Source organism: Meleagris gallopavo, chromosome 2 (assembly GCF_905368555.1).
Source record: "Meleagris gallopavo chromosome 2, MGAL_WU_HG_1.1, whole genome shotgun sequence".
Classification (NCBI taxonomy): Eukaryota; Metazoa; Chordata; class Aves; order Galliformes; family Phasianidae; genus Meleagris; species Meleagris gallopavo.
In genome coordinates, this window is record NC_139405.1 from 12,058,314 (window position 1) to 12,080,634 (window position 22,321).

General features: G+C 36.0%; 1 protein-coding gene across 16 annotated transcripts in view; it reads left to right on the top strand.

The window, feature by feature from the left end:
• The window catches only part of TASP1 (taspase 1), a 73,241-nt gene that overhangs the window by 46,397 nt on the left and 4,523 nt on the right, over positions 1 to 22,321 (top strand). For 8 of the 16 annotated variants that reach the window (XM_085218920.1, XM_085218929.1, XM_085218924.1 and 5 more), the window contains 4 exons: positions 4,611 to 4,721; positions 11,883 to 11,993; positions 14,132 to 14,205; positions 15,235 to 15,293. In XM_085218920.1, the coding sequence (XP_085075046.1) occupies positions 4,611 to 4,721; positions 11,883 to 11,993; positions 14,132 to 14,205; positions 15,235 to 15,293 (355 nt within the window). Of the gene's footprint in view, positions 1 to 4,610; positions 4,722 to 4,847; positions 5,113 to 11,882; positions 11,994 to 14,131; positions 14,206 to 14,626; positions 15,132 to 15,234; positions 15,294 to 22,321 lie in introns of those variants that run through there. The other 8 variants (XM_085218927.1, XM_085218923.1, XM_085218931.1 and 5 more) reach the window with 5 other exon arrangements.

Genomic DNA, 22,321 nt, shown 5'->3' on the forward strand with positions numbered 1-22,321 from the left:
CTCAAAGATGACATGTTTCAATACACACAGAAAAGGGAAGTAATATTTAATGTCTGGTCAGCTTTACAGTTTGAAAGAAACACTACATCGGAAGCTGTTCTACGACGCGATCCAAGATGGTCTGTCTCTGAAAATCAGTTCTGTTGCTTTTCGTATCATGTCCAGGGCTAAAGCAGTTTTCAGACGGGGTTAGAAATTCTAAGTGTGAGGTATAACTTAATGAAGCAGGGTTGGATGTGGTTTGTTTGTTTCTTTGAGTTTTTAAATCTTTTGGTTTAAGTGTGAAATAAGTGTTACACCTGTTGTGTACTGTTCCTCTTTGATTTCTATATCAGAGTAGACTGTTCCTGACATGACTTTGGAGCCTTTAGAGATCTGTTTTTTAAATTCATTTCCTCTTAACCCAAGAAGCTAGGAACTTGCATTAAAACACTATTCTTTATCTGTCTTTTGATTTATTTATTCATTTATGCAAACAGAATTTTGCACATTTTGCCTAGAGTAATCCTGAAGAATAACAACTTGCAGACGCAAACATGGACAACAGAAGGCATCATGGTGTTTGAACAATATTACTGTGTTAGGAAAGTAGTTTGATTACTACATGAAACAGATTTTCTTTGAGAAGCACTAGGGTAACTCAGTACATTTTTCCAGATAGTCATCTCCATTTGACTCACTGCTGTGTGAAGTCTTACAGAAACTTTAGTCTGTCCTACAAATTGTTTGCCTCTAAGATACAATGAGCCTTAGGTTACCAAAGAAGTCCTCATCCTGACTGGGAAGGGATAATAAAATGATTTAGTCTCTGTTTACAGGGAAGTTACTAAAACAAGCGTAGTTGAACTTCAGTGCAGAATTGAAAGTTCTTAGAGAATCCCTGTTGATTTTATTTCAGTTTAATTTTGTGAAAAACTCTGGAGTGTAGTAAGACACATAAAGGTTGCATAATGTGAGATATTTAAACAAATGAAGCAGATTTGCATTTTCATTAGCATATGTGCATGATTTGGGAATGTATTGAAGTAGCTCTGTCTGTTGCTGGCTTGGTTCAAGCTAATATAAGCCTTTTTCAATTGGCTCATACGAGTGCTGGTTAGGTTACAAGTGAATGATGTTATAAATGTGAATGCACAATTTGTATTGTATGTTATAAATCAGGTTTGGACTGCTGTAATTCCTTATGCATTCATTTTGTGTTTAGCCGTAGTGTAATCTGCAATATTTTCCCAGTTTAAGACAACAGAGACGTCCTGGTCTGCTGAACTTGTAGACAGTTCACACTGAGGCATTTGGTTCTAACTTGAGATAAGAGGAAGTGCAATTCTATCATGATAATTATGATAATTATTTTTCCTAACCTTTATCTGTTCTAAGTATGTGAAACACTACTTATTTCCTTCTCTTGTTCAAAAATAGATGTTCCTACTTTAAAAACTGAAGGAAAAAATTTTTCCTTTCAAAAATTGGAGTTGGGGATATTGTTTTCATTAGTTATCTCTCCCTCCAGATTGCTGGCATGTGGTGTGCTGGAAGATTTTTACTTGCATTGCCAGCAGCAGTCTGTAAGTTTACTGCCTTGTAGGTTGACATAAATACAACAACAAAAAAATCATTTTGTCTGTGGGGATGTAGAGATGTGTGATGTGTTAGTAGAATTGCAAGGCTGCTTTCCTTGTGGTTCATCCTGGATCACATCAGTGGGCTGCAGCTGTGCTTAGTCCATATTAAGTTTTCCATCTCTTTAATTTTTTTTTGTAGCTGACTCGATGTTTTGGGAACTCTTCAATAAAGTCATTCTCTTGGGGTAAAATAAGATAATACATCATGCTAAAAACTACCCATTGTCTTTTTGATGCCGATTTAGGAATTAGTTAAATTCTGAAGTGGTAACATCTGTTTTTATTACTACTTAGAGATGCGTAAGCTTGCTCTTATTTTTGTTTCTCATTTGGTTGATTCAACTCCAAGCCCCATGCTTCTTACCTCGTTGGGTGTAAATCTTATCTGTAAAGATGTTAACAAATGTTGTTTGAGAAAAAGTCAACTTGCTAGCTTTTTTACTGGAATATATCCTTATTTAGCTTCTTTCTTTACAACTAAGCTTCATAATGATATGTTTTATTCATTAAAAAAAAAAAAAAAAAAGCATTGTCATCTACAGGCAAAATGCATCCAACAGCTTTTGAAGTTCTTGATGCATTAACTTGCCTTGAATAAATATGAGATAACTCTCAGTTGTATTGTGGACAAAAGTTTACCAGGGGCAATGAACTGGCAGACCCTCCATTAAGTGGTGTTGAAGACACTATTGTGTGATCCTCTTGAAGATAATATCCTCACCAGAACACGTTTCTCAATAACTAGATAGTTTGGCAGTCTCTGTGAAAATGTTTTCCTCTTGTGCTCTCAAGAATTGTGTGCCTTTGCTGTGTAATTGCTATAGTAGTTTAGCTCTTTCATTTTCTTCTAAATTTATAACTGCCTTATACTTAATCTGTTTGCTATACAAAGAATTTTTGGTCTTTCTGTAGTGCCAGTTTTATGTAGATTCAATGCCAGAGTACCCCACTTCAAAAAGTTCAATGTAATTTAATTCTGTTGACCAGGAGACACTGCCCATTTGAAGGAGTGCATAATTGAAGTCTAAGGTGGGAATTTGATGATGGAAGATACAAGATCTTGGGATGTGTAGCCAGTATTTTTCTGCAGCCTGATCTCTGTGCTTATTCACTGACTTCTAATGCATTCATAAAGCTCCAGAAGGGCCTTTGTTGTTCTTTTTTTTTCGATCTTGGAAGTGTGTGGGGGGGGAGGGGGTGAAGGAATCTTTTTGTCATTTTCTTTCTTGATATTTTAGCAGTTTTGAGGAACTCCTTCTGCCCTTTAAGGGAAGGTTGTAATTAAGTGCCAAGTTACCAGAAAGATTCCTAGAGAAGATTGCTGTGTTAACTGGGTCATAGAAGCAGTGGCAAGAACAAGAAGTCAGTGGGAGCTCCTAGAGTCTGTGCTAAACCTGCCTATGCGTGTTTGTGCAGTGGTGTGTCCAAAGCCATCAGTACTCCACACTCAGAACATTGGGAAGCACAGAGATGAGGCACGCAGCTGGCTGCAGAATAGGCAGCTTGGATTGGATTTATTTGTTCTTTCTTTGTGCCAGATATAGGCTGGCTTCATCCAGACTCGCTCAGTTTCCTCTGTGCGGGACTTGTTCATGCTTCCAGTAAAGTGAAAGGTACCCATGGAGACTGAGCTGCTTTTGTCTGGAGCCAGCCTAGGTCCAGTGCCTCACCAGCTCTGACTCTGTGCTACATGAAAGAAAGAAGGTGACTTCCAGCCATAGATTGTCTCTGGAAACTGTGTAGGTGCATCTGTGTAGCTCTATACGTGACCTAATAAGACCAACTGGATTAGAGCTGTTGTTTTTTTTGTTTTTTTTTTAATGAAGACAGCATTCTGCTTGCATCTATGTGGTTACTGAGAAATTGGCTAGAAACATATAGGGATAATTGGGAATTGACTGTATTTGACTTCTACGTATTCTGCTTCACGTGTTCTGCTACCTAACTGGCTTTCGGTCCTAATACACTTTGATGTTGCACGTCTGATCAAACTGCAGTCACCTCATTATAGTTTACTAAGATCATTGTCACAATCACAGCAGTTAGTTTTTTTCCTCACTGGATTGTTTGATTTTAACTGGCACTTGGCACTAGCTGCTTCATCTACTTTCTCACCACTGAGGAAACTGCTGTGAGTGGGAAGCACAGCAGTAGAATGACTTCTGTCTGTGTCTTGAAGGTATCACCAATGTGTTTTCATATCCAGGAAGACTTTTATCCAGTAAACATTCACTATACCAATTGTGCATTGACAGCAGCTCTCTGTTCCGAAGAGTGTTGCTGGAATGGAAAATAGCATGGCAGAAAAACAGCAGATGTGAAAGTGCTCCTACATAGTAGCACTAATGACTGAGTAGTTTTCCTCATGGGCAAGTTTCATTTTTCAGTTCCTTTAAGATAAGCCTTTGAAAATGGTATGAATTTTTACTGATAGTCAAATCAGGAGACACACTGACAAAATAACATAGCTGAATATAAGTTCACTTATTCCTTTGCTGACAGAAGACTGAATTGGACGGACTGGATCACGCAAAGGAGTTATTGTGGCATTCACTAAAGATGTTCTTGATTTAAAGATGTCATTTTTATAAGATTAATCCTTTAAAAATGTTTATTGCGTACAATAGAATGCACCCAAGAATCATTCCTGTGATAGTAACTAGTAAGTGGATTGACAGAGAATTGCAGGATCCGGATGAAGATGACAAACCAGAGGCAGTTTTATTGTTTCTTCTCTGTGAATTTAACCTTTTTTGGTTTGTGTCTTTGTGCAGTAGAAATTTGAGGAAAACTGCTGGGGAAACTGCTGGTGTAATTGAACTTTCTGATGACTCAGTATCACTCTCTTTTAAAAAAAAAAAAAAAAAAAAATTGCAGATACCTGTCATATGCATCTTTTATTTTTTTTTGCTTGTGATGTTGTATAAGAACGATATTTTCGTAGTACGACCTATATTTTGACTATTCCTTGACTTTATATTTCCCTAGGTTGTGGAGAGCACCTTGTCCGAACCATACTGGCCAGAGAATGTTCTTGTGCTTTGCAAACAGAAGATGCCCACCAAGCTCTCCTAGAGACTATGCAAAACAAGTTTATTGGTAAGTAGCTGGTACTAATTGCCTAAGCATTTCACAACGTTGCTCAAAATGCAATTAATCCTATTAAATAAAGGTAGCAAGCTTATTTTTGTGATTTCTCTTAAAACTTCATGTGGTTTGTTTCAGATTTAGCACTGCGTTACGTCTAAACAATGTTAAATCAAAGTACGGAGGAATATTTTAAGAAACGTAAAGGAAAGCCCTTGGAAGTTTTTCAATTGATATGTGAGTCAGAGAACAACCGGAGAGGTTTGAGAAAAGAATTTCCTGTCTGAATCATTGGCTGTGGTGTGCAATTGCATGCTTCAGAGGTGGTTCAACAGCATTAATAAAAATTGTTCATCACATTAACCCTTTTAAATATAGACCTCAAAACCCCTGCAGGTTCTAATTGAATAGAGTGACTTCATAATTTTCATTCTGACAGCGTTATGTTTGACTCTTAGAGAAAGAGCTATCTTCACACTAGAAGGCTGTGCTTAACAGTCTGCTGCTGTAGTGCAGTCATTTTTAGATACTGTGAAAATGCAGAATTTTAGTATTTTTTCCAAATATATTAAAATTGAAGTAGCAAAAATCTAACTTCTTAATTTGATCACTTATTCCAGTGCAGAATATCAGGAATTTATGACTAAGAGGTCTTCAGAAATGAGACCTGATTGTGTTACCAATTAGTGACAGGACTCTGCAGGTATTATATGCGTGTGACCTGCCTTCAAGAGAACCAGGTTTTCGGTCTCCATACTCTCTAAACTTGCTGTGCTGTTGCAACAAACACAGACGTGTGAGCACTAATAACCGTTACTAATAAAATATTTCTTAATAGCACTCCATAGAAACTGGCTGATAAAAGATGGAGAAGTTCAGGAACTGTTTAGTTGAGGATCTTTTTTCAAGTCACTTTGAGTCTTTTTTTTTTTTTCCCCTTTGAATGTATTTTGAATATATTTTGCATCAGTTTGCTTAGCACATGTTTTCGTTTTAAATGTGAACTGACTATTATGTGATATATGAATTATTTTCTTTGAAAATATTTGTATTGGACTTAAGAACACATTGAATGTTGCTTAGCTTTTTGCTGTACCTGAAACTATCAATTGCAGAGAAAGAGGAGCTGGACAGACAGAGATACTGGGCTAACAGTGCAATATCATATTGCCTCAGGAAACAGACTTAAAACAACAAAACAAAAAGTTGTGGGAAGTGACAAATAGGAGAAGCAGGATCAAATTCGTGCTTTAAGTGGTAGACAAGCTTGAGGAAAAATGTTTTATAATTCCTCTTTGTAAATTTCTTGCTAATTTGCTATGAGTCTTATTTCTATTTTCAAAACTTATCATTGCAGGTTTTTGTTATCCATCGGTAGGGATGTGTATTACCTTTTTCTCAGTGGTATTTCAGGGCAGCATTGAAGTGGAAAAAAGGGATTCAGCCACCTTCTTGTATAGGTAAAATGCTTGAATCCTGTGTTTTGATTAGACAAAAGAATTCTAGTTTGTCCTCAGCTGTCCTGTGAATGAAGACTGATTAAGAAGACTTCAAAATCCATTGCACATTTGTAGCAGATTGGGCAATTTTGAGGGATTTTGCAATTTTGAAAATGTAATGCAAAGTCACATCATGGTAATATAAGCATTTTCAGCAAGAGCTGAAAAAATGCATAGCACATCAAACATTGGGTAGTAAATAGGTTTTGTTGTTTTTTGTTGTTTTTTTTTTTCAATTTCCATAGATGTTGATGTATTATTTCTTACCTCAAGTTGTGTGGCATGATTCAGAATTACCTACCATTCCTAAACAATAAAATGAGGTGAAACAATGTACTAGCCTGCTTGCTAATGGCATGGATTCTTTCCTTGATAGTCTTTTCTAAAGCCCTATTTTGTGGCAATGTCAAGATTTAACCAGAATTATGATGGACCAAGGCCAAAAAAAATTAATAGCTCTAACAAAGCAGAGCTGGAATGTTTTGTCAGAAGTTAGAATGTGTGTTACTTGTATTGGAGGGAGGAACAGCTGATTTTGGCAGTTGTCATCAGGTTGGTGCTTCCTGTTTACAGAACTCTTCAAATCTCCACAGAGTCCTGGAAATCCTTCCAGATAGGGAATGCCTGGCTTAAACAGTACGTGCTGTTTAAACAGCAGGTGATGAACAAATTAATGGCAGATGTGCTTGTCTCATCCTTTCTCAGAGCCAACTTGCTGTGAATGATGCTCAATTGATGGTTAGAACAGAGGTGGGAGAAATTAAATTTCAACTGCTTCTAAGTTGAGTGGACTTGATGTCTTCTGTAGGAGAATTCTAAAGCCGTTGAAGAATGGTGCTCTGTAAACAGAAATATCCTCCATACAGAAGAACAGAGGATTTTGTTTTGTTACTCATCATTCCTTTCAAATATGGCCAAGTTTGTGGAATGTAGACTTAGAGTAAATGTTTGTGTCATCTCACTGGCGGGAAATCTAGGCTTTTAGCAATGGCAGCGTTTTGAATTCTGCTTTAAAGTTTCTTATAAGGTTTTGGAAAGTAATGAGCTAATATACATGGCTGGTATTTGTTCTTCCTTTAGCAGAAAAGTCCTAATCTATTGTACTTACAAGTAGCACTTCAGTTCTCAGATAAACAGTGTCTACAGGAAGGTTATAACACCATGATGACACTAAAGCTATCTCTTTTAGAAGTCTTGTACCAAACACCTCCCTTAGGAGAAGGAGCTTGGGCAGTTAGGAATCACAGAGCATAGATTTCCCAATTATGAGTTTTAGCTGACAGGCTGAAAAACCTTTGTGCTTAAACTGTTGCTGGAGTGCCAGCGACTGTTGTTACAGTGTTGCTATTGCTTTATACTGAGATGCTGCATCGTTTTAAGCTTTCTAGTGTTCTCCTGAAAGCAGAAGCATGCTATGGAAGCATTAATATGCCTTCTCTCTGTGATACAGAGAAAGAGATTTGAGAAAAGAGTGAAGTGATCCTGAAGTTTCGTGTAACATATTTCATCCACTGCAAGGTTAAGATTTCACAAGTTTGTGTGTGATGGCAGACAGCATTAAGCAGAGCTCAATTGCATTATCTATGCAATAAAACCCTCTAAAAAACTACCACTACATGTTTGTGTTACACTCAGGTTTGTCTAGGTCCTGCCTGTGCTTCTCCTTATTAGGAGCATTGGGCTTTTTTTGGGTAGCAGTATCCCCATATATTTAACTTCTTAAAATCTTGCTTGTGAAGTTTGAAAGTACGAATGCTTTCCCTTGCAGCTTCTTTAAGAATTTCAAACTGAAGTTTTAAATTCTTATTACCATAAAATATAAAATCTGTGGTTTCAGACAGCTTGTGCTTGAACATTTAACAAATGACACTGCATTAAATTAAAAGCTGGCTTAATTTAGTGCTCATGTATTCCTCTAATGTTTATTTGGTAGTTTGATACATAGTGTGATACATAGCAGAAGTGAACAGCTTCATTTTAAAGATTTTTTTGTACAAAACCTGACAAGGTGCAGTGATGTAGGTGAAATATGGACCTAAGAAAATCTGTATTTCACTCATGTTGTGAAAGATGCACAAGAAGATACAGAACTGTTTAGTTGGAGGATGCTACAGCACTTAATTGGTTCCACCACTCCACATTCAATGTTCAGAGTAAAGTTCTGAGGACTTTGAAGCTAATGTAAACAGGGAAGCTGGTCATGGTTTCTCTGCTATAGAAGACTATGAATAGCAGACATCTGATGAACAACTGGTTAGTCTTTCAGCTGGATAACTGTAAAGAAAACACTTGTTTTACTTTTAAATATCAGATCTGTGCTAGACTGCATCTGTCTAGTAGCTACAAATCAGGAAGTAGCACAGGGTCAGAAATGATTAGCACATATTGATCGTACCCTAAAAAAATATATATATGGTTTGGACTAAGTGCTCTTCAGCTTGGAAGGTGCTTATTTGTAAAATTTCTTTGCATTGCTTCAGCCCAGTTCTGAGGCTGAAACTGGGTCTTGGTGTTCAGCTGTGGTTGCTCTTCCAGAACGTGATGGAATCAGTGAACGTGGAGCTACTGTGAAGATATTTGCTTGTTTTTAAGAGACCGTTATTGCAGATTAATAACATACAAAATATATGACTAAAAACTTGAGAATGCTTTCCATGTGTCAGTAATAACAGAATAGTTGAGCTTTGAAGGAGACAGATATGTTCTGCAAAACATAATTTTGTGATTCAAGGAGTATAAAGTATATTTTTTATTTGGTTGGTTTTTACTACCCCTGCTCTCAGGTGTGACCAGTCAGAGCTTGCATTATTTTCTAATGCCCTACTACTAGTTTTGCTTTGGATTTTTCTTTCCAAACTCTTCAGTGTTCCACGAGTATAAATGAAAAAGGAACAGTGAATTTCACTTGAACGGTACTGCCCATGTTTTTGTAGCTTTGTGATTAGCAAGCTATGAGATCAATCATTGCAATTAAAAATATTTTTGAATAGCAGGCATATTTTGTTTTCACTGATTTTTTTAATTGTCTAGCAAGATCTGTCATTCTTAAGAGTACAGAGAGAAAAACTGATGTAGAAACATGGAAGTCAGATCACTTTTCCCTTCTAATGTGAAACAGTGATGGCTTTCACATACGTGAAAGTTGCTCAGTTTCAGCTTTTACCTTTCTATTTAAAAAGAAATTTGATTTTTTAAAAAATATATAAGAAAAATGCCATTATCAACATCATTGTTATTAATATTATTATTATTTTACAAAAGTCTGCCCTACTCTTCCTTTTTCTTGAAGGCTTGGCCATAATAAAATCATTTTTAGAAGTGAATTAATGACATATGTTCATAATGTTTGAATTCACAGTGTTTTGAGAATACTCAAATTACTTCCTGTGTACACTGCATTAGTTGTATTTAGAAGTGAAGTATAATACTATATTTCTACCATTATTTTCAGAAGCTTACTAATGGATGTACATCTTTCATTAATATATTTGAATCCCTCTTTTTAAAAAAATTGCTTTAACTGGACAATAAAATACATTCTGTTTTAAAGAATGTACAACTCCGGATGTATTTGGTTTGGCTTAGATTTGATTTTAAGGGAGGAGAAGCATTCTCTCTGAATTTACTGTTGTGCAGAACGCTGTAATGCTATTACTGTAGGCAGCTGTTTTTTACTGTCACTATTTAGAGATTGATGGGCCACAACTTAGCTAGTGCAGGAACTGGAGGCACCTTACTTGTTGCTGTTGTTTTGCTCTGAGATGGTTTGGCTGAAATTGCTGGTGAAAGCACTTGGAATGGGTGAGGGAGCAGCCATGCAATTTGTTTCCACCTGTACGAGAGAGATAATGCTTCCCATCATCTTTGTTCTGACTGCACAATACAAACTTGCTTTTTGGAAATATGTGACCAGGATCTATTTCGGCTACAGTGCAAGTGCTTGGTTAATTTTGCAGCTCAAGACATTTTAAATCATGCATAAATCATGCCATTGTTTTCCTATTTAAAACTATAGGAATCTCATTTCATATTACTAACCAGAAAGAGTACTTAGACTTGATTCAGCTAACTTTAAAACTTTTTCCAGCTTCTGATAGAATATTTTTATATTTTATGTCTTAAATTAACAACAGAAAAGCCACTTGAAAAAGTAGACATTTCTGCTAATATTTATAAAGCAGTAAGAAAGATCGTCTGTAGCAGTTGGATTGTATCTCTGTACAGAGTGCTTTAAATTGGGAAAAAATGAATAAATTATAAAAGTAACCCAAATTTGCTTGATTTTTTTCACATGTGGCCATCTTTATTTTAATTATAGTACAAAAAGAAATAGAAGTTAAGACATGATTTTTTTTTTCTGTTTGACAATCCATTTCTTGTCATTATAACTCCCTTGGTCCAAGAACAAATGGGTTTGCACACAAATGTTACTTCCAATTTTTATTTATTCAGTGTAGTTTTTTTTCCCTTTTTGATCACTGATACATTGTGCCATGAGTCATTAACTTTGAAGAATTGTGTCTTTTCACATTCCATTTAAAAAATGTTATAAAGCAGAATTCCTAAGTGTTAGTATCTGATTTCAGGTATTGTAATTTGAGTCTGGAATGATGCCAAAAAAGGCAATGAAAATGTGATGTATGAACCATACACATTGGTACTCTCTATATTTGGAGTCTTAGAAAACAACTTTTGGTTGTTGATGAGTAGCCAGTTTCCATGATGTATCTTTAAAGTCATGAAGCTTTGTTTGTGCCTTTGTCTGCTAGGCGTGGGGATCTTGAAGGTTCACATGCAGTATCCTTGATTTCAGTACACAGAGTACCATTTCCTGTCAATAATACATTTCTAAAGATAATAAATGAATAAATGAATAATACCACTGAGAATTAAAATCTAAAGAGGATGGATGCATCTGAAACTAGAGAGATGGAGCAAGTTTGGGAGATATTCTTTAGAATTAATGGAAGATTTCTATAGCTCAACAGTTGAACTTAAGTTTCTAGGTCTGCTAAATATGCCTCTGACTATTCTGAATCCTACATGAAAATATAAAGTGTTTGCACTTCAACTGCCTGTGCTAAGGTGAAAAATTGTGATCTACATTAGATTGGCTTGCCAGAAAAAGAACGTTGACACAGTTTCACTGATGTCAGGTTTGGAAGGGGGGCTCACATCTAGATTTCAAGTTTGGGATGTTCAGATTTGCATTGCCTGCAGAAAAATTAGCAGCAACAGAAAAAGTTCATGGCGTATAATTTTTCTGTAATTCAAAGTTCTGCATTATTTCCATCTACAGGTAAGAGAGAGTGTAAAGCTGCTCAGAAAGTGGTGAGCAAAGCTAATCGCTACTTAAGTTTCAGATATTTTTTCTTGCATGAGTCTGGTGTTTTCTATTCTGTTTTGAATTAAATAAAGAATATTCAGGCTTTCCCTTCAAGACTGCCATGGGATCTTTACCATTTATGTAATGCAAGACTAGATTTTTGTGAATCATTAAACCTATGTAGAAAGTTACTCATTAAAAAAAATAAAATTGCTTTTGTAAAAGCAGTGGTTGGCCTTGACAGTCTTTTCAATCATTAGTGATAAGATTAAATAAACTGATTAAATAATTAACTAATTAAAGAAACTAATCCTACTGCAAATAATTATTGATAACAATTTTGTCCAGGTTCACCTTTCCTTGCCAATGAAGATGGTGTACTTGGAGGTGTGATAGTTCTTCGGTCTTGCAGGTGTTCAGCAGAACCTGAATTATCACAGGAGAAGCCAACTTTACTAGGTAATATTTCCTTACTCATTGTTGCTTGAGTTTTCATGCTAAATCAAGGTAAAAGATTAAAAAGAAAACTCGTTGAATGTTTGCTGTTGTTTAAAGGAATAAAAATTGTTAACAGGAATAAAAATGCATACAAATTGTTTGAGATTATAAAACCTTAGAAAGTGAAATAATAATTTTTTGTCCTTGTTTGTCCTCGAAAATTGTGGAAAAGAGCACTCTGTCTGACCTGTTAATATAATTGAATCCCTCTAAGACCATGGCATAGAAATAATGGTTGCTTGAGGTGTCAGGGTATGCTCTGCAAACAATCTTATTTTCAGCAAGGGGTAATGCATATGCTCATTTATTGCTTCTCAGTGGCTTAGTGTCAAACATGATCTAAATGATCTAATTTTTTTTTTTCAGGATGGAACATGAATATGCAGAGAATAGATTTAAAATTCAGAAGGAAAATAGTTTTATAGCTAGAAATAGGTTAAAAAAGCTCTGAGCCGTTCAGCCCTGTATGTCCCTGAAAAAAAAAGATACTTATCCATCTCACTGCTTTACAGTGGAACAAGTGTACTGTAGGAAACAGGTAGTTTTCCTTAGTAGAGAAATAGCTAGGAAACTGTCCTCTGTTAGACTACTAGCACAGGTAGGTGGAAATATAACCCAGAAGCAGTAAAGTCCATGGATTATTTTGGCATGTCACTCATACCATATGCTTTCCTGTGGTGCTCCCCAAATGCGGGCATATATGTCCAGCCGTACCGTGTGTTTATGTATTGGGTCATGTGAGCCTGGGTAATACACATATAATTATGTACACTACCAGGATGAAACGTTTTTCCTTTAGTTTAATCCTCTTCTCTTGTTTCCTCATATGCTTCCTGAATAGCTGTCAGAACCATTACAGCTTTGAGGTAGCTATTGTATCTTTTAGGATCTGATATGACAAATTTGATCACCTAATTTGACTTTGTGTATTAGGGTTTGTCTTAGGCTTGTCTTAGCATCTCATCTGGTAATTCTTGAACCACGTAATTTCTTTTTAATTGATAGGATACTCTTTAGATAGACACCTCTGTTTTAATTCATTCCTACTTTTATCCCACTGAAACTCTACACCACAGTCATTTACTCTAGTATGTAATCTTGCTCAATACAGCAAACAGCATTCATGATTCTCAATCCAGCCTTGCAAACCTTGATTTGCACTTTGTGTTTAATAAACACGACTTCCATAAGAGTTTCAGGTACATTTGTTTGGCTTTTGCAAAAACCCAGATTTGTGAGATGAATCTTTACTTTTCACTTAATACTGCTGGGATAGTGTGGTGGTTAACAACAAAGGGACTTTTGAAATCTTGAATGGGAAAAGAATTAGGAAATAGATTTTGTATGTTAAATTTTTTGGAGTTATTACTTAAACAACTTGTCTTTTTGAAAAAGTAGACTGTTAAGTAGTTCTGCTATTGTCTTTCAATTATTGGAAAGCCAAGATGGTCTCATGCTGACTCTTGAATCAGGACATGGGGTTGCTAAACATGCAGAGAATGTTGCAAGTTTGATTTACAGTTTTCAAATTTAAGAATGACATGATTATGTCGTTATTAATCTAGTGGAAAGAATCCCACCACATAAATTCTACATCTAAAAAGGAGTTTAGAAAATGACAATACAAGCCTAATTAAACAAGAACAAATAAAATCAGCCTTTAATTTCTTACACTTGGAAGTGAAAGTAATATTTTCTATTTAATGTTTGACTTTGATGTGAGAAAACATGTTCCTATTAAGGAAGACAGAATATTTTCCCTCAAGAGAGGGAATCAGAGAATTAAAGATTGGTGTAAAGGGCTGTTTAAAAGACTGGTAAATGAGGCCACTTTCAAAGATCAGAAAAATAATTTCTGGATTAACATGCATTAATAGTACATGTTGCCAGTGTTTAGTTTCTAAATCATTATCACTACAAACACAGAATTGTTGGTCTTCAACATTGTATTCTAAATGAGCAGCGAGTATGCAGTTGATGCTATATACAGCTGGTACTAGAGGTCAGGGTGATCAGACTTGGTCTTGTTTCGGAAGATTCTGTCTTGTTAAATTACAGCTTGTAAGCTTTTTTGTGACACCTTGCATTTTTCATTGTAGTGGAATTTCTGTGGAGCCATACAACAGAGAGCATGTGTGTAGGATACATGTCTGCACAGGATGGCAAAGCTAAGGTAAGACTTGAAGAATAGGTTGTAATACAGTAAGAATGAGTGCAGAAGTGAAGGAGAATCTATATAGGAAATATATTTAAAAAATTATCTTCAAGAGAAGGAAAAAGTAATGGGTGCGGAAGAAATTCAATGTATCTATGGTTGGAGCATTATGATTCCCTTTTTTAATTACAGTGATTACAAATGGTGTATGTATTATGTCAGTTTATATTTGAATAATTTTATCTATCTGATTCGGTTATACTTATTGGATAGTACAGCATTTTCTTGTGGGCATGTCATCCTCCAAATACAGGAATTGAATCACTAAGAAAATGGGGGGAGGATACTAAAAAGAGGCTTTGAGCTAGTTCCTATAACAATTTCCCCCCCCTTTTTTTTCTTCTTTCCTTTCTTGAATGGGAATTGAAACTGAGTTTAGCTGTTGAAACTGGAAAAATCATAAACATCAAACAGTAGAGATTAACCAAGGAGGATAGAAGCCACATCTTCTTTGGCATACAGCACTGAATGGAGAAAAAAGGCAGGTACTACCATGTAGCAACTAGAATATGTAAGAGAGGTGTTTGGACAATGAGAATCATCATGGGGGAAGCTGCAAATGGAGACAGAATCGTTTCCATAGTCATCTATAATGTACAGCGGTAGTTATTTAAGGCTGAGAGTGGACAATCAGAACCAGTTAAAGGAAGTGACAAGAGTGGGGAAAGAGCCAGTGTAAAAGATGGCTCATTGATAATGTTAAAGTAACGGCAGAGAGAATAATTTGAGGGCCTGGATTTTGTTGGCTCTCTCCGGATATAGGTACTTCTTGTGTCACTGCTAGGGAGGAAAGTTTAGTCATTGTCAGTAAAGGGGGAGGGGACTAAAACTCAAATCTTTCTCTGTTTTTTGTTTGGCTTTTTGGGGGGTGTAGGGGCTGCTGTGTTTCATTTGAGGTATAGCTTTAATGGAGAATGTGAGTGAAATAATAATTACAGTAATAGAAAAAAACGTACAAAAAATTGACATCATAATTTTACACACCAGAAATGGTGTAACTGCTGGCTGGAGCATTGGGAACAGATGTCTGACTTGAGGAGTGAAAGGTAATTTCTTTTTTTTTTTTTTTTTTTTTAATATAAGAATGCCCCAGAAGGAGAATGAAGGTAAAAAGCTGGTAAAGGAAATGTTGGTGGAGGTGTTAGTGAAGTATTCTCTTTCATTATGTATGTCAAGTTATTTCTAGTTGAATATGGTGTGTTCTCACTTGTTCTCTTAATATTTGTTTTACATTTTATTGGAAAAGAATCCAAACTCAAACTAAAAGCCCAAACTGAACTAGGTAAAACTAATGTAAGCTGAGCTGTGGATGTTCTAGTATTCAGTAGTAAATTTAAAAGTTGTTATATTGTGTTCACAGTGAAAGAAGGAGAATTTCTGGAATGCACAGTGTTAGATTATCACAGTGTGCATACCTGCCTCTGGCTTACACTGGAAGGTTCAAAAGCTGTTTCTAAGGAAATGTTATTATTTCTTCCTGGTAGTGTCATTCTTATTAATTAATAAATGCTAAATGTGAAATCTATCTGGTAATGAGTACTAGCATGACAATACCGTGCCCAGAGATGTTTTCCTACTCACATTGCAACAGTTGCAACATTTGACATCTGGTGCGCATTGTTTTCATACTGCTGGTAAATTCTCCAGCTGGTAATCTTGATTGTGCTGACAGACACAGCTGCTCCTCTTGGTTCACTTTTAAATTATGCTTTTGACCTTCATTGAAGAGTTAATCCCCCTCCGTTTCTTCCTCCTTTGAGTCTGTGGCCACAAATGCTTTCCAGAGAAAAACCACAAATGCTTTTGCTGCTGACTTCTATTGATCAAAAAAGTCTTCTGTCATAAAAGCTGGAATTTTTGTTCTGCTACAACTAGGGCTAAGTTATAGATGGAAAACAGGGTTTGAAATAGAGCACAATGTAGTGTAAGTTAAAGAAATTATATATATAATCTTTTTTCTTTAGTTGAGTAAACTGTTTTGGTACAGTTAATGTTGAGTTCTTGCTGTGGAAAAAAATAATGGTATAAAAATAGAAGTATAAGATACCACTTGCTTGTGAGTACCATAGCAAAATCATCAGACAGCAGCTTGCACAGAAACATGTTGCTTTCCTATTTTTCTATGGAGGTAAGGAACTCCAGCTTTCATTTCTTTCATCAGTCGAGGATTCAAGTTTTATTCTGCATCCACTGTTAAGAATTAGATACATAATTATATAAAGGGATACATACTAAAGAAGAGAGGTGCTCCTTTTATCTGAGTGTGTTTTTTGCTGTATTGGAGGCTAACGCATTGTAACTAGCAGCTGGTTGTTATGAATCCAGTGCTAAGACTGTGGAGATATCAGGAGCCTTTGTTGCAAGGCAGACTCACTCTGACCAGCTGGATACCAGCTCACCTACAGAAACTAGTGTGCTCAAGAGGTGGAAACATACTCAACCAACTAACTGCCGGTAATTCCTTAAAAGCAAAGTGAGAAAGGAAAGTGGAATCAGAGACTCAAAGCCATACGCCCTAACCTGATGGTGCTTCTGGCTTCTAGCATTGTGAGCTCTCCAAGTACTGATCAAGAGTCAGCCTTGCAATGGGGCTTTGTTTCCTTTTGGTTAGACATGACACAGCTGGCCAGTCATCTCCAGACAAGACTACATGTGTGCTTCTGCAAGAGCTGAAGAATAATTTTGCACTGTGACTAGTAACTGATTTAAAGCATACTTTCTGGAAAGACGTCCAGTCTTTTTTTTTTCTTTTTTTGGAAAACCAGTTGCCTAGAAAAATAGTTTTCTATTGAATGTTGTTTTAAAATCTTTGGTTGAAAGTTCTTGTTCTTTAAAAATAGTGTGGAGGCTTCCCAGATGGATTAAGTTCACACTTTTTTTGCTAATGCAGTCATCCCTGATTGTGTGTCCTATTACTTGTTTTTGGCTCTCTCTCAGTGCTGAAAGTATGGATAACACTGAACATCTTCACTGCTTGCCTAGTGGATCTCTGACTTTCTTCAGGTTCTTGTGCCCTTGGGTCCTTACATCATTGCCAGAAGTAACTGCTTGAAACATATCCTTACTGGTTTATCATTGTATTCTTTTGACACTAGCAATTTAATGATCACTCAGCGCCAGTGCTCACATACTGGATGTGGAGGAAAACAAATGTTTTATCTGAACAACTGTAACTTTTTAAAGACGCTTCTTGGAACTGACCTATACTGCCTCTTGCTACAGCTTTATCCCAGCTGGAATCTGGAACCCTCAGTAATAGTGAACTTAAGGGACATATACATTCTGTTGTAGCAGTTGCCCTCCCCAGTCTTTCTTCGTGAAGCAGTACTGTGATACATTACTTCAGTGTTAGTCCTGTTCATTAGGATCATGACTGGACCTCCCGCGGTCTCCTGAAGCAAGTTCTTTCACTGACATCTGTGTAACAATAGAACTGTCACATAATCTGACACTATTTCTAGCCATTTAATGGGACTGTTGAATGTTTTAGGCCACTGTGGAACTTTCTGACCATAGCCATGAAAAAAGATAGAAAATAATAGTCTGTGGATTTCCACTGCACTTATCTAGCTCCTTTTGTAGTGGTAACTGCTGCATCAGCAAAAGTTATCTTCTAGATTGAAGGCCTGGAAGTTTGAATATTGGTATGAATTAGAGAGGTAGATGTATTCCTTTTTGTTTTTGTGATGCTGATCATGAATTACGTGATATATATTTGAGATCTTTTATAATCTGTTAACTCTTTTACCCAAACTTTCTTTTCTTTCTGAGATCCTAGTCTTCAGAATAACCTTCCAGATATTTTTTATGAATCTACAATAGATCCAACAGCAGATCATTGTACCAACTAAAAAGGTTACCCAAGCTCTTTAAAGATACTGTAGCAGCTTTCAATTAATCATTTCAAATTTTCCTGAACTGATTAGGTTACATCCTGAGAGCTTGGACAGTTGTCACCACTGAGAAAATATTCTGATGATTTCCTGGAGATCTGCCCACACTGTCATGAGTGATGTGCAGTATTTGAAATCTTAAGGGCTTATGTAGCATTTGTTGGAGCCATTTAAGTGCCACTTTGCATGAAGGGCTTTGAGACCTTTTGCCATGTAATGAGGAGAAATAGACTACTAGAATAGAATTCAAAATACTGTGTTTTGAGATGTAAATGCAGAACCAGAAGAAAGGAGATTTGTGGATAGATTACAAGTTGATGGACTTCTGAGTTGCAGTGTCTGTATCTTCTTGTTCTTTGTCTGCTAAGCTTAAGTGAGGATGGTGCAAAGGAAAAGAGGTTCCTCAATCTCAGGTAACAGTGTAAATGTACTCCTGCAATGTAAGTGCACGTATAAACTATCTCTCAAAGTTTCTGTTTGATGGCGGGCAATCTTAATTTGATTTTTTCACTGTGTATTTTTGCATAATCAAGCAGAAGCCCTTTTAGTTCTGACTGAGTCTTCAGAGTGTTTGCTTGCTTGGAGCTCACCATATTTTGCGTGGAAAAAGTAAAAGGTTCGGGATGTACCAGAGAACTTAAATTTTTCTGGACCTCCCCAAGTTTTTGTATTATCTTAGTTATTTAGAATAGCTGATGGTGAATGATATTTTTACTTCTAAACAGGGACTTCCTTGCTATGTTTTCAATAGTGTTTTAAGGACAAGTGCCTTAACTGAGTGAAAAATCTAATCTTAATACCAACAACGTGCAGTTTTGGTCCTGTGTTATCTACATTTGAAGTAATTTGTCAGCTTAGTATGGTTCTTAGTAGATATGCACAGGTCATAAAATATATAGATGCTGTTTACTTTTGCTATTATTATAAATTCTGCAATAATTTTGAGGTATCATTGTAATTCAGCTTTATTAGTTTTATTTTTTCTAATAACTAGATGACCTACACAGCTAATTTCTAAAAATCTGGATGTGATGCTGAATGTATTCCAGATTCATTTTCCAGTTTAAATCTCTGGCACATGTACAGTTCATGAGTTGATAATCTTTATAATATTGCAGGTTTTCGTACTGCAAGATTATATATGCCATTCTTTCAGTTTTCTAGTAAAATAAATTCAAGTTGCTTTGCAAGATGAGGGGAACAGTAGTGAAGAGTATGATGCTGTCTTTGAAAACACCCATCAGCAACAACTCCTGTGTACACCAAATGTTGTGGTTGTAATACTCAAAAGAAATTTTATCATTGACAGCTAATTTCATGTTTCAATATGAAGAAACACAGTGGACAGGGAGATCATTTCCAATTCACTCTTCCTGTTGAGATTACATGTTATAATCAGATTTGCTCAACTTCATTAACTCTGTAAAGTTTAGCAAAATTATTTTCCTCTATGTTTAAAGTCATACATATGACAAACACTGATTGTAGTGACTGTTGTGAGTTTTCTGATAATGAGCATCTGTATTTTACTCTGTGAGTAAAAGGTTTGAGAGCCCTTTTTGTGGAGGAAGGCAGCCAGCCAGTGCTCATTGGGTAAAGAAATACATACTGGAAGAATCCAAATTTTAATTTGAAAATTAGTGGAAAAAATTAACAAGCCTGGTTAGTTAACAGAAATACTAATTCAAAAAATTTAGTCATTCATTTCAGACTACAGAGACAGTCTTTTAACTTCATGAGAGAGGAAATGTATATGTCACTGTTACACTTTTTTTTCCCTTTAATCTTCAATCTTGTCTGAAGACAGGGAAATCATTCAGAGGTTTTTACTTGAAAATAACTTTTCACATACAGCTGGACATCCTGTTCTCTCACAAAAATAAGATATTTATACTTGTTGGAAATAACCTTCAGTGCTGAGATACCAGTTAAAATATTAGGCGTGTAGACCATCATGGAAATTACGGGCTTTGAGATGGGAAGAGAAGTTCAATTTTTTTGGTTGAGTTCTTCCATGAAGCCAAAAGTTCTGGAACTTTCCTCATATTTGACTGTCATATCTTAGGATGGAGCAGAGTAGATGATTTTATATATTTAGGTGTGCAAATATAAATATAACAACCTGACTTAGCACCTGCAGTTCACATCAGTAAAAATCCCATTTTAAACCGTATGGCACTATTTTAGAATATCTCTACAATAGCCAGGAGTGGTGAACTGATTAGACCACTAGTTGGTACATAGCTTCAGATAAAATATGTGTATGAATCATATGCAGAGGTTAAAATGCTTTGGTCTTCAACTTTTTTGAACTGCTGTTGTTTTCTAAGGCATCATAGTGAAGTTTATAGATGCACAAATTGTGTGAAATAATACATTTGACCCATGGAATTAATTTGAGCTAGGAAATCTATTAGCTTCCTAAACAGTCTGTGTGTAGACTATGAGTGATTCTGAGATTCTAAACCATATATGGATTTGGTATTCCTTTTATTTAAGGAGTAAAGTGATATAAAGTGATTTAATTAAGCATTACTTTCAGAGAAACTTAAATACTTCCTATGTATTTCCTTGGAAACTATGACGGATAGAGCTCAATAATAATATTTAATAGAGCAAATGCTCAGCTGCAAGATGCTATTTTTCAACACAGATACTATGAGCTCTGCATTTTTTCTAGCTATGAACAAGAGCCTGCATTCTGCGCTTGTAAAGATATGCAGAGGTGATCCTTCACTTTTTTTGTGTCACCACTGCTGAAATGCACCACCCACCACCTCACTGTGCTCACATTCACTGTTTGCTGTCCGTAAACATTCTGCAAGTATTGATGAATGTCAATGGGTGCTATTTTTTCTACATAGAGGAATTCAGTTCCACACCTTTGCTTCATACATGCTTTCATGTCAGGCACCATTCTGTCACACTGCCCCTCTGCTGCCATGTTGCACAGCAACAGCATGTAACAGGATATTGGTGGGAAGGTTCAACTTCTACTGCCATCTCACCAACATCCACCTCTGACGTTGTGGGCCATCATAATTAAATACGAGGCATTACTTTTGGACCAGCCCTCATACATGACCTCCTCAGTCTCTGTTTCATTATATTTCATCTCAATAGTGTAATGAATGGAAAAAGTTTACTTTATAAATTATTCCATCCAAAGCACATCCTGAGCATGTAATAAGAAAACTAAACACATGAAGTACTCCCTTGACTTGCTTAAGAACTGAATGTGCTGCCATCTGGTAGTTGTACTCTGTTCTCTTGGCAGCATTTGATTGCCTTCAGTTTTCTCATGCAGAGTTGTCTGTCTTTTGGCTTATGTATTATATTAATTCTACACTGTATGTATGCTTTTAATGAAAAAAAAAAAAAAGCTGTTGTAACAAACTAATGTGAATAAAAGGAGAAAACTAGGTCTTTAACCACTAAAGGAGAAAAGTTTTTGATATTAGTTGGCCTCAAATTTGTTTCAGAGGCTTTATTTGAGAGTCATGAAGTAAAGTAAGTCTTGGCATAACTTGTATTTTAAAAAAAAATTATACAAAATTTACGTATCTTTAAAAATTGATCAAATGTTCTTGATGAAAAGATGAAATCATATATTGTCCCTGTAGCAGTTAACACTTATTCCAAGGCAGGATGACTGATTGGACTGACAAGGCAATGGGAAACTTTCCAGCTTACATCAAAAGGAACTGAGAGACAGTAACTTTCAGCAGGCAGTGTCTGTAGAAGCTGGGCTGGGGGAGTTAGTTGCTCCACCATTTTGTTTTAGGTAGACAGAAAAGAGGGACTAATTTTTGTTTTATTTAGTTTTTTGATGGCAAGTCTACACACACCAAGAATCGGTATCTGATGGCTTCTTAGCTTGGTTGTGATATATAGGTTGGGGGAAAAAAATCAAAATCAAGTACTTAATCTAGCGTTTGTCTTCTCTGCTTCTACAAGGCCCTCAGCAACCTTGCTTTTCTTCCTAGGGAAACAAATCAAAACATTTTCTCAGGGACAGTAAAATTTCTATTTATGGAGCCAAAGATCAGGACAGCCTTGTCATTCTTGACCTACCTCTCCTCAACATGCTCCTGTTTTCTTTAGGAGAGGCTTCCTTCAACCTCGATGGAGGATTAATTCTGAAAAAAAAATCTTCTTTTCCTATTTTTGTTCAATTTTCT